Raw genomic sequence first — 12236 nt, 5'->3', positions numbered from 1 at the left:
GATAAAAATGTTTGTTTGTAGTTATACATGTTTATACACAATAAAAGTGATTGAAATATGGAAATTTTAACATATTTAACAAGAAAATAACATATAATGCATGTTGTCCAATAAATCAATTGCTATTAGTAGTGGTACAATATAACGTATGGTTGGGTGACCTGGCTATGTTAAACCTGCGATCACTTGGTTCAAGAGAAAAGATTAGAAATTAGTCAGAATCGTGTATATGGTTAAATTCCTCAGTAGATAATTAGTAATTACTGTGTTATAATATTAAAACTAATTAATATAAGATATAATAATGATTTTGTTAGAGATACACAATAGGATACTAGAAGAAACGTTAAGTAACAAAATAAAAAATACTCTGTCGGGGTAAGTAAAGTGCTTCCTTTTTTAAGGTCAAGATATTTTGCACATTTTTAAGATAAAGTTAGGGATTATAAGTTAGGGCGGTGTCCGTTTCAAATATTAGTGACGTTTATTGTAGTAGAATATTTAATATATGCATTACAAATTTCCCTCTAAATTAAAACAAACAGTTTTAAATCCAAGATTTCTGCATTATGTCAAACAAGTGTTTATATAAAATGCGATGTTCATAATATTTGATTTTCTGCTTAAACATTTTTACATATATATATCTGATTATTTTAATATTAAAAATTGCATACGAGACTATGTAAATAATGCATAAAAATAACATATAGCCAAAATATATATAAAATAATTTTATAACGTTATTAAGTAATTAATTTTTCCTGTTATCAATTTGTAATTTTGTATTTAATACAATTAAGATATATTTTCTTTGTAGTCATAAACCAGAATCCACAGATGTTGTTATAGCAGATTTTGATGGAGTTTTATTTCATATTTCTAACTTAAGTGGTGACAAGTCAAAAATTAGAGTAAGTTTTAAAAAAAGCTTTATCATATCTGTACTTTTCATTGCATGATAAGTTTTCATATAATCATCTCTTTATAGTAACAATATTATCAAATTGATGTATTACTTTTTATATTTAATTATAACTATAGTATTTATTTATTATTATTATTTATTTATATCATTTTCAGTATTATCATAATCAAATTTAGATTTATATAATGTGCTTTATTTTATTTTTTACTTTATATTTTGATATTTTTATGTGTTTGATTTTTTTTGTTAACATTCTTCATTTTGTTACAGATAAGTATTTTACTTAAATTTTATAAACAATTACAAGAACATGGGGCTGATGAATTACTTATACGTGAATACGGATCTTACCTTATAGCTCCAGAAAATGGTAAACAAATTAAATTATATTTGAAGTACTTAAAATTGTTATTCAAAAATTATTAAATAAAATATTTGTATTTCCATTACTAGGTTACAATGTTTCTGTATTAATAGACTTGGAAAATTTGCCCGAAGATTGGGAATCATTAGTTAAAAAAGTTGCACTCTTAAAGAGACACTGTTTTGCCAGTGTTTTTGAGAAGTATTTTGATTTTCAAGAAGAGTATTATGATTCACCAGGTACCCAGTTGCAAAAAAGGGCAGTAATTCAATATAGAGACGAAGAAACAATGTAAGAATATACTTTCACTTTGCAATGATAATGAAAGTAAGCTATATTTAATTTATACATATTTTACATAAAGGTATGTTGAAGCCAAAAGTGATAGAGTAACAGTGGTATTTAGCACAATATTTAAAGATGAAGATGATATGGTTATTGGAAAGTTATTTTTACAAGAATTGAAAGAAGGAAGACGTGCAAGTCACACAGCTCCACAGGTTCTATTTAATCACCGTGAACCACCATTAGAATTACAAGATTCTGAGGCAGCTGTTGGAGACTGCATTGGATACATCACATTCGGTAGATATAAATCTAATTATGCCTAAATTTTAAAAGAACATAAAAAACATGCAAAGAATATTAAAAGTTACATATTTATCTATCTCATTTGTTATATGTTTCTTTTTGCAGTATTATTTCCAAGGCATACAAATAGAGAAGCTCGTGATAATACTATTGATTTAATACACATGTTTAGAAATTACTTACATTATCATATTAAATATAGTAAAGTTTATATTCACTCAAGGATGCGCACCAAAACAACAGACTTCCTAAAGATATTAAATAGAGCAAGATCTCAATCGAAAAACACTGAGAAGAAAACCATTACGTAAGTTCTTTAAAAAATATATGCTGCTTAATACATTATATTAGGATAATAAATATAAAAATGTTTTATGTTTTACAGAGGTAGAACGTTTATCAGGAAGGAATGAGTGTAAACATAAGATTATATTCCTTATATTGTTTTAATAAAGGATAAATGACAAAGCTCTCATTTATCTCATAGATTTGCTAGAAATTTTTTGATCTTCTGGCAAGAAATATTGTTTGTAATGAAAGATTCTAATTCATCAGATTAATGAGTTAAAAGCTGTCAGTCTTTGAGTCTTACCACTCATTGTCTCTGAACAGTACAATGATCTTTAGAAAAATCTATATTGCTGTAAACATACTTAAAATGTGTGTACAGCAACGAAACGCATGATTAAAAAGCCATTTTATATTGAAATTCTTAAAGTAATATTACAAGAGTGCATAAAGTCTTCGAAAAAATCAGGGAATACATAGTCTGTTTATGAATAAAGTTAAAAAATATCCTGTGTTTTACTACTTTTACATGTAAAATATGATCTTAATGCTATTAAGCTTTATGATCAAAGATGCATAATCGCATGTTCTACTTTTTTAAAACATATTTTATGTTTATTAATTTCAGGAAAATTGTCATTTTCTATAAATTCCACGTACAACGAAAATGTTTAAAATAACAAGGAATGCGTGGATTTTATAAAGAAATATATCAATGTATCATTTGTATGTTTAATAACATAGCACTGTCTTTTTTGATAAATTATTTTTGTTAGCTATATTTTATTGTCTCTTATTAACGTATAATTGTAAGATAATAAAAGTATTAATTCTATAAGTGATGTAATTACCAAACCTTTGTTTGTATTAATCGGAAATATTGATCTAATGACTATGAAAATTAGTACTATTGATTTGTAATTAGCAAATGGATGTAAGGGTTGGAAGACATGATTAAGGTGAAAACTAGGGAGTGCCAAATACGGGTGTTCATTAATAACCACACCTCTTTATTTAACACTGACATAAAAGCTACAGTATGTGCCTCTTAAAATTTCAGTTATACGCATTCTTTCACACAGTATTCCATACTGTTCTACCCTTCTGTTTAAAACTTTTCATTGTATTAATTATTCCTATGATTAAGTGAAAACGAATTAAAAATTTTTTATGTTAATACAGATTATATTACATTTTTTAAAATATGTAAGTACCATAGATTATTATAACCATTTTTATTATAGTTAAAATGTATGAATATATACTATAATGTGATATTAATATAAAATACTTTGTTGATAGCGTTTAGAAACAAACTTTATATTATTTTGCATTACTTTTTTAATGTAAAAATTCATTTAATTAAAGTTTACATTTATAATTATACATGATATATAATTATGTGATTAATACTATAAAGAAATGAAATGAAATATTCACAATAATGACTTAACAATGATATTTATTCTCCATTTAAATATGTCTTACTTCTTAAAATTTATTTAAGTGACTGAATCTTTTTAGTAATTAACTATGAAGGAATTGGATGAACCAACTATTGCATCAATTTTATCTTCATCCTTTCTACCATGTTCACCTCATGAAATAGCAGTACGACCTGGAGACTGTGTTGAAGGCAGAGTTGAAAAATGGTTGGAAGATGAAGCATTTTCAGGATTTCGAGTTTGGCAACTTGCTGGCATAATACTTTCTATTTTACTTAGTGTATTGATTGGACTTTGTTGTTGTATCCGATTTAGAGTGCCACGAACTAAACAAGAAATAGAAGCTGATTATATTCGAAAAAAAATAACAGAGAGTTTCAGACAAGAATTATCTAAAATCAGTAATACGGAAATGGATGATATGGACTTGAAGAAAGGTAAAGGAGTCCAAAGCAAGGTTGTAACAGAAAACGCTTAATAATGTTTTCATTGATTTACTTTATTATTTCAGTTAGTTTAAATACACATATTTGTTCTTTATTAGCATTAAGCAAAATTCAAAATAAATTTGATATGGAAGTACAAGAGGTACAAAAGGATCATCAAGAAGCAACATATAAGAATATACAACATGGATTACGATCAAGATTCAATGCAATGTTCAGTGGAATTCATTTTACTAAACAAGAACATCCTAATGTTGACAGCATAATTTAATGAATTTACAAATAAATGCGTCATTATAGAACATTGATATTAAATACTATATCTACAATTATGATTAATTTTTTGAAACAATAATATTGTTAGTATTATTAAATTTTCAGTTAAAATTTGTAATAATTAATTAAATCACGTATTCATTGTAATAATATTAAATGAAATAAATTCTATACAGCGTTAATTGACTAAATATAATCTTTATTTTATGAATATAATACAGAAATTAATTTATCATACATGCAACAATAATCTATAGCAAAAGATAATACATTTTAGAAAGCACTTAATAGGACTAATGTATATTACCTACCACATTATGTTTTATTTACTTATATTATTAGATGGTTAGTATTGTTAAAAGTGCAGATTTCTCACTGTTATTAAATAAAATAAATTGTTACAAATTATATGTAATTTAAATGAGACATTATTCATAAAAGAAGAAGCAATCACAGTACAAATTTTATATTTTCATTAATGATTAAAGATTATTATTACGTTTGTTTCTAAACGATATAAGTTATTAATGCTAGTACATTTATAGAGTTAAATCATCTTATATGTATACGAAACAAAATTTTTAGACATAATTCTTATTGTCTCTCTCTCTCTTTCGCTCTCTCTTCTCTTACTCTGTCTTTCTCTCTCTTCTTTGAAAACCAAAATTTGTTTACTCTTTACTATGTACGTAAGACAATTATAAAATTATTTACTATTTTAATTTTAAAACAATTTGTGGAAATGTTATAAAATTTAACAGAATATAAATATTTATAAAACCTATTTATTAGCTGGCAAACAAAAAATAACTAACATTATTGTAAAATGAACCAGATATAAAATTATAAATGAATTTTTACGATTGACTTTACGTAAAAAGCATTAAGATGAGAAACAAGTAGCAGAAAAAATAACAAAATATGAATCCTTTTAATAAAATTCTGAATATTCAATAAAATGAGTTTAATAAAAGTTAAATTTTAATCATCTTTTTAGAAATATGGTCTCTTTATAGATATAAACATTTCTCATAGAGAAATAAAAATTTTAGAAGAAATATGACTTATCATATATACATATATCGCTCGCTCATATTATACACACACGCATATAGGAATGATTTAATTAATCATAGTGTTTTAACTACCTTAATGCTCCTTCCACTTCATAAAATGAAACTAAATTTAGTAAGGAAATTGAATTAATCTAGATTTTTAACATTGTACAGCACCAACTGGTGTATTATTTTCCATATTTTTAATAATATCACATATAGTAGTTATTCACATGGAATATTTTAATTATACTCTGATGAAATACGACATTTAAAAGTCTAATACTTTTAAAAGCTCGTATGGATCAATATATTTTATTTTAGAAATAATCCATTAAGTTAAGAAAGAAGCTGTTTATTTAATATTTATATTTATAGAAAAGAAATATTTTCTTACATAAATATTTTTTTTTAAGATTTTATAAGATTTTTTTAAGATTTAAATATTTTTTTACAAAAAAAATATTCTTATAAGGACTTCTCCCTTAAATAGATATTTTTCTTTCTCAACGAAAAATCATAGGAATAAATTTAAGGAAACTGTAATATTACTGATGTATCTCATTTGAAATTAGATCTATACTGTTGCATAATCCATATTGATTTTTTCTAAAATGAATTTCTATAACTAATATTGAGATATAAGTAAAGGAAGTTATAAGAGAATCTTCCACATGGAGCAAGAAAGTTTTATTCTACTATAAATTAATAAACTGTAGGAAAAACTTCATGGACTAGAGGATCCAACAGAAGCGTAATGTACAATATAGACAATATTTTTAAAGGATTCGAAGTCGTTGTACATTGTGCAAAACGTTTCCATAGAGTGAAGGAACTACCTATGCTTTTAAAATCTACCTGCATGCGTTCTTTCAGTATGATCCTATTTATAGTAACAAAGAGGTATAGGCTGACTGACATATAAGTGTAACGATGACAGGATACCTCTAATTGATGAAGATTGGGAATTCACTACGAGGTAAGAGGTTTTCATAGAACTTGACCAAATAGCATTTTATTGTGCTACAGGACCACTAGCAACAATTGCGCTACGAAACCATTAGCAACAATTGCGCTAAATAGTCCATTTAAGCGTACCTTCACGAGATCTTATTTCTCCACCACGAAAATTTCATTTTCGGACTTAAATATTGAAAGCTGATGACTGTTTGTGGAATCAACGATAAGATTGGTAAAAAATTTCCGCAGCTTCGACCTTTTGGTTCATCATCTAGCGGTTCTGTTACAGTTTCGCTCATAATGTTATGGTGTGGCGTGGAATACGGATACGGTGTTGAGAGTGGATTACAAGTAATATGTACCTCCCCCATATTCCATTTATTTTTTGTATCACTCGAGTCATTTCCTTGAGTCAATTCCGAAACACACGAAAAAGGTACATTTTCATCTGTGGAGGTGATGGAACGATTAGAAATATTGATTACACGACCTTCTGATGTCAAATTACTTTTACGATGATTAAATACACTATGATCTAACACAGAATTTGATAAATTCATTGATTTTAAAGACGTTTTTCTATAGACTTTTGATCGTGTAAGGGGTTTAATTGTTAATTGTGGTGACGATACTGATCGCACAGAGTAGGAATTAGTACCTCTATTAATATCCATGTGATTTTGCAGAGGATGACAATCGTTACTGTTTGTATTTAAATGTTTATCTTTTATAGATACATCGGGATTGATGGATTGAAGAGTGGATGTAACTGCTGGACTTGTGGGTGTTGTAATAATTTTTTCTTGGGTAATTATGGAATTTTGTATAGTGCACTCGTTAAGATTTGTTTCATTATTATGTTTTATATATTGAGTAGATACAAGATCATGTTCTTTGTAAATATTTTCAGATTTTAATATATGTTTTATAGACTGATTATGTTTGTTTGCCTCATTTATGGAATTGGAAAAAGTAAAGGAAGTTTGAGAACGGATAGAATTATTAATAAGCGCTTCATTAGTTCCTAGTTGGTTAGGTCCAAATGAAGCGTCCATGAACCCTCAGCTTGGGAATCTTGAATAGAATGCACAGGTCAAATCATAATTCTTGAAGCGGCAATATTGCACATCTGTACGTAGCCAATCACCAGAACCTTTCAGATAATCAGTTTGCTCTAAATCACGTGGACAAGTAGCAGCGATTGATTCTTTGTTAGCAAAGATGGTCACAACAAATTTTTTTGGTTTGAAAGTGTTTAGAACACGTCGTATTATTTCCTCATATGATGCTTCTGGAATGTTACTCTCAAATGAAACATATGAAAACTCTGGCTCTGGTGTAATATGAATAGTCATGTAATTTCCCTGTAAAATACATATAATTACTTCTATATGTATTCTTTATATAATGTCAATTTTTTACTTTCCAGCAAGTATACTTACATTTCTAGATACTCCATTCATTGAATATCCACAAGGTTCAAACAAAAAATCATCTATAATCATGTTTGGAATAAGTTTGTCAATTCCTGATTTTTGAGTTGCTTCGTCTGCAGAGGAGCATACATCTCTAGTGAAAAGAGACATTACTTCTGGATCTAAATGAGTCATTAGGATCTCTAAAGTTTGATCTGGTTCTATGGGTTCATCTACAGACTTCTCTTTATTCAAAGTGTATAAATACCAACAATCTGAATCTACAGAGCCTAAACAATAAGCTTCCCCAGCTAGAAAAAAAATTATAGCAAATTACATTTTCCTTGAAACCTTTTCTTCATCATAATTATAACATTCATTTTATACAATATTACAAAATTTAAATGCATAAACATAAAAAGTATTCTTACCAGGGAAGAATGTATCAAGCAAAGCAACTTCTTCTTCAAATGCTTGATGTGGGGATATTTGTAACTCTGGCTTCTTGTAATTTTTTCTTGAGTAAAATACATTCTGAAACAATAATTACAATTTTATATAACCCACATCTCAATATTTTCTGTTTTTTTTTAAATATAAATAACTTGATCATACATAGTAATAAAATAAAACTAATTGGAATATATATTTACAGGCGATATAAAGACAAGAAGCATTAAATTAAAAATAATTTTGGACAAATGTATTGTCATGTGCTATATCGTGAGTAGGAGAGATCAATAAACCAAGAGGTAGAGATGTATCCTGTATACTAGAGATTTCCTATATATAGACACATCATTTATCCATGCACTAGGTCAAGTTATATAGCCAAGTACTTTCAACTTCAATTAGTTTGCCTTAAATGGTAATGATTATAAACAAAAATTATAATAGTTTATAATACATTACTCTTGCAGTATAATGCATATATATCAGTAAAATAGACAATTTTTTATATTTTCTTTTATAAAAGTAATGTTTTACATATATTTTAAGTTTAATTAATAAGCTATACTTAAGAAATTATAAAATTTTCTAATTTGTGTATTAGTAACAAAATTAATTAATAATGAAAAATATTGAAGAAGTTTCATACCTCTACTTCTTCAAAGCCAGTATACTCTTTTACAAGTTCCAAAAGGGGCTCCAAACATTGAAGAGGGGTAGTTGTGCCACATGTTTTAAGGATAAGTCTACGCTTTGATAGGAACATGCTGCTTTCACTGTAAAATAAAATTAATACTTATAATATTTTGTATTTAATTCTGGATATGATTTATTATCAATTTTATTTGCAAAATTTATTCTTTATATTAAAATTATATCAAATATATTTTTATTTATATGCTAATATTATTTATATTTCAATCTTTTCCTATAAATTAAAATACAAATAATGGTATTTAATTGTTACATTTTAAGTGGTGTTATAATAATCTATTGCTAAATTCATGTAATTATTTGAAGTTGATTTATATAATTATGTTCAAAATGTAAGATTGAATACAAGGTAAATGTACATTTCCTAAGAATTGTGATTTCATATATGAGCCTGTCAGAAACCAAACCGATTAACTCTACTCTTTATTAATTTCTTAATTCTATTATACAAGTATGCAATTAACATTCAATCTTAAGAAATAAATGATTTACTTCTACAATTTCATTCATGGCAAGATAACATAAATAATAGTAAATTCTAAGGTAAATTTAAAGAACAGTACTGTAACATTATCACATTTCTATACTTTTTAAATATGGAGTTAACTAATTTAGTTTTTGAATGGCTCATATTATAACTTAAATCATTATCATATAATAGGAAGGAAAATTTATATACAGGGTGATTGGTAACTGGTGGTACAAGCGGAAAGGGGGTGATTCTACGCGAAAAAAGAAGTCGAAAATATAGAATAAAAATTTTTCATTTAAGGCTTTGTTTTCGAGAAAATCGACTTTGAATTTTCGCTCGGTACGCGTACACTTTATCACGTCTCGTTATAACGGATCTCGCTGTAGATCGTTGTCTCGATGGAAAAATTAAAAAAAAAGAAAAAAAAATTTTTGTTTAAATTTTTATTCTATATTTTCGACTTCTTTTTTCGCGTAGAATCACCTTGTACCACCAGTTACCAACCACCCTGTATAATAGGAATATGTTGCAAAATATCTTTACTTTAATTAAAAATGATCAAAATACTTTTAAAATATTAATAATATATATATATTTTGTAAATGTATACACAAACAAATATTTAGAATATTGCATTAAGACTTAGGCAAATGCTTCAGACAAAAGCTAGAGGATATCAAGAGAGAAAGATTATGTTAACAGTTTGTTATTTTAGCAGAATTTTTCAAGGTTATCTCAAGGTCAAATAAATGTCACCATGATCTACCCTCCTTGATTCTTACAATTTTTGGCTAAAACATATTTCAGTATCTTCCATAATTTTCGGAATACTTATCTAAGGAAACTAAAATATGGCATCCTATACATATAATTTTTTAAATCAAAAAGATAGTCATTTAAATATGAATTTACTAATATTATAGAATATTCTAATATGTTTTTATTTATTCATTCCTCAGTTTATTTTAGTCTGCAAAGGAAAGCTTTAATTAATGTTACTAGAATAAACTAATTTTAGATATTATTACATAACTGTTTAAATATTTATTATTTAGCGATTATGAACATTTGCTTAGGACTTAGAGCAACATTTCGAATTCAACTACAAAATTTACTTTATTACGCCTTTTTGTATGACATCATCGTTAATCGATATTTCAGAGGAGTAATGACGACAAAATACACGTGCTTAGCTAAGCTTAAAATTTATTACAAGTTTATTACTTTCCTTTAAATTGAATAAGATTTCAAAGCTAAACACTGAGGATACAAAACAGGAATGAAGAGAAGAGAAATTTCGCTTAAAATTAACATTAAACGATATAACCGAAGGAACTTGAAGGATTTTACAGAAATTGTATTCTTGATTTGTTTCTGAACAGCATTTTTAGCATAAATAATGAATTAAAAGTTATCAAAGAATGGAGGTTATTAAAAGACATTTACTTGGCTTCCACTGTAATATTATTTTTAGTTTCAGATCTAGATGGTATTAGATGAAAATAAAGTAAGACAAAATATGCTTATGTACCTTCCGTAAAATACTTAGAAAACAACTGTAACGATAATTAATCAAATATATTATAATATATTTCAAACATGAAGTATATGTGAAACCCAGAGTTAGAGTGTATTAAGATCATACAATAGTATAATAATGATATTAAGTTCATATGTATGCTTTTGCAATTTTCGTTTGCTATCCTCTAAAGCATGAAAAATGTGACTTAATATTTAATAAAAATCTGACTCTGAAATCAAAATATACGTATACACGTATGTATAATAATGCATATTATAACAACAATAACAACAACAACAACGATAATAATAATAATTTATTTTTTCAGCCTCCCGGCTATGGAAAGGAACTCGGTGTACAATTGTTATTCTTATTTGCTTTGCATTCTGAACGTTGCATCCTTCAGATACATATATGTGCACATTCTTCTTACCAGACTATTTAACTGTAGTATTAACTCAGCTATTGCCTATCTATCTAATTACACTTATTTAACTCTTATTGTTTAACTCTTATCTGACTATTTAATATGAATCTAGTTATTCTTATTTGCGAATATAATTAAGAAAGTAGAATCTCAGTAGAAAGTTATTTTACCTCCTAGATATTATAGAAAGCATTATACTTTGGATATTTTACATATTTTTTTATATTATGTGCATTCTATTGGGTTGGCAACTATTGATTGCGGATTTTGTCATTAGGTGGTAATGACAAAATCTGCAATCACTTAGTTGCCAATCCAATATATAGTTTCGCACTTTTTAATTTCCTATAAATGCATAATAATTTACGACCTATATATATATATTATAATACTATAATATAATACATACATATAAGATAATACATATATATATAATATCATATATTATTTGTGATTTAGAATAAACCTATTTTATGCTAGTTGATAATATTTGATCAAATCGTATTCTTACTACGGACGCGTTCATAACTTCCACTTGACTATACAAATATCACGATTTCTTCTAGAATTTACTATACATATATTATTTGCGGGTTATCATTGGTATTTCGTATAGACATTGACCCTAGATTTTCTGAGTAAATAAAGATGCACGAATCACATTATTAGTCGAAACGAAACGTGAAAAAAGTCAAGATAAAACGTTAAAGTACAGTGACCACAGACAAGATAACTGTGATACTGATTCAAGTACGATGACATAGAAATATAAATGAATAAAGTATTGATCTCTCCCTAAACGTCGCATTATTTCTCGCAAGCTCCATTTTTTCTAAATTCTTTGCAGTTTCTAAACTTCGCCCTAGAGAAATCCTTACTTTTC

The 12236-nt window shown here is 26.6% G+C and overlaps 4 protein-coding genes across 7 annotated transcripts in view; 2 read left to right on the top strand and 2 right to left on the bottom strand.

Moving 5' to 3' along the window:
• The first annotated feature begins 28 nt into the window (after positions 1-28).
• Arpc2 (Actin-related protein 2/3 complex, subunit 2) lies at positions 29-2678 on the top strand. The gene is made up of 7 exons (XM_033339816.2): positions 29-378; positions 821-914; positions 1199-1298; positions 1382-1583; positions 1657-1877; positions 1989-2190; positions 2269-2678. Exons 1-7 carry the CDS (start codon positions 305-307, stop codon positions 2294-2296), a joined length of 921 nt encoding a protein of 306 aa, XP_033195707.1. The 5' UTR covers positions 29-304; the 3' UTR covers positions 2297-2678.
• Positions 2679-3070: 392 nt separating this feature from the next.
• Positions 3071-4520, top strand: LOC117159714 (uncharacterized). 3 transcript variants are annotated; one of them, XM_033339830.2, is made up of 3 exons: positions 3071-3377; positions 3696-4053; positions 4128-4520. In XM_033339830.2, exons 2-3 carry the CDS (start codon positions 3705-3707, stop codon positions 4331-4333), a joined length of 555 nt encoding a protein of 184 aa, XP_033195721.1. In that variant the 5' UTR covers positions 3071-3377; positions 3696-3704; the 3' UTR covers positions 4334-4520. The 3 variants fall into 3 exon arrangements, with proteins under 3 accessions (XP_033195721.1, XP_033195722.1, XP_033195720.1); XM_033339831.2 differs by having other exon boundaries at positions 3159-4053; positions 4161-4520; XM_033339829.2 differs by having other exon boundaries at positions 3159-4053.
• Positions 4521-7408, bottom strand: LOC143302742 (uncharacterized). Of its 2 annotated transcripts, XM_076618888.1 has the most exons (2): positions 7012-7408; positions 4521-6801 (listed from the first exon to the last, which is right to left on the bottom strand). In XM_076618888.1, exons 1-2 carry the CDS (start codon positions 7406-7408, stop codon positions 6494-6496), a joined length of 705 nt encoding a protein of 234 aa, XP_076475003.1. In that variant the 3' UTR covers positions 4521-6493. The 2 variants fall into 2 exon arrangements, with proteins under 2 accessions (XP_076475003.1, XP_076475000.1); XM_076618885.1 differs by having other exon boundaries at positions 4521-7408.
• SamDC (S-adenosylmethionine decarboxylase) overlaps positions 7187-12236 on the bottom strand; it is a 29432-nt gene continuing 24382 nt past the window's right edge. Inside the window, exons 3-6 of the mRNA XM_033339814.2 lie at positions 8868-8994; positions 8200-8302; positions 7796-8079; positions 7187-7717 (exon numbers count right to left, since the gene is read on the bottom strand). Coding sequence (XP_033195705.1) covers positions 7415-7717; positions 7796-8079; positions 8200-8302; positions 8868-8994 — 817 coding nt within the window. The 3' untranslated portion in view covers positions 7187-7414. The remainder of the gene's footprint in view (positions 7718-7795; positions 8080-8199; positions 8303-8867; positions 8995-12236) is intronic.

The sequence above is a fragment of the Bombus vancouverensis genome, chromosome 5 (genome assembly GCF_051014615.1).
Source record: "Bombus vancouverensis nearcticus chromosome 5, iyBomVanc1_principal, whole genome shotgun sequence".
Lineage (NCBI taxonomy): Eukaryota > Metazoa > Arthropoda > Insecta > Hymenoptera > Apidae > Bombus > Bombus vancouverensis.
The sequence above is the reverse complement of the archived record's forward strand: the minus strand, read 5'-3'. Positions and strand labels throughout refer to the sequence as shown.

What these genes read in the sequence shown, in the direction of transcription:
- Arpc2 (XM_033339816.2), top strand. Translation starts at nt 305, where the DNA reads ATGATTTTGTTAGAGATACACAATAGGATACTAGAAGAAACGTTAAGT. An exon ending in GTGACAAGTCAAAAATTAGA is followed by an intron (nt 915 to 1,198) that starts GTAAGTTTTAAA and finishes ATTTTGTTACAG; the next exon opens with ATAAGTATTTTACTTAAATT. An exon ending in CCTTATAGCTCCAGAAAATG is followed by an intron (nt 1,299 to 1,381) that starts GTAAACAAATTA and finishes TTCCATTACTAG; the next exon opens with GTTACAATGTTTCTGTATTA.
- LOC117159714 (XM_033339830.2), top strand. Translation starts at nt 3,705, where the DNA reads ATGAAGGAATTGGATGAACCAACTATTGCATCAATTTTATCTTCATCC. An exon ending in TGATATGGACTTGAAGAAAG is followed by an intron (nt 4,054 to 4,127) that starts GTAAAGGAGTCC and finishes TTATTATTTCAG; the next exon opens with TTAGTTTAAATACACATATT.
- LOC143302742 (XM_076618885.1), bottom strand. Translation starts at nt 7,408, where the DNA reads ATGGACGCTTCATTTGGACCTAACCAACTAGGAACTAATGAAGCGCTT.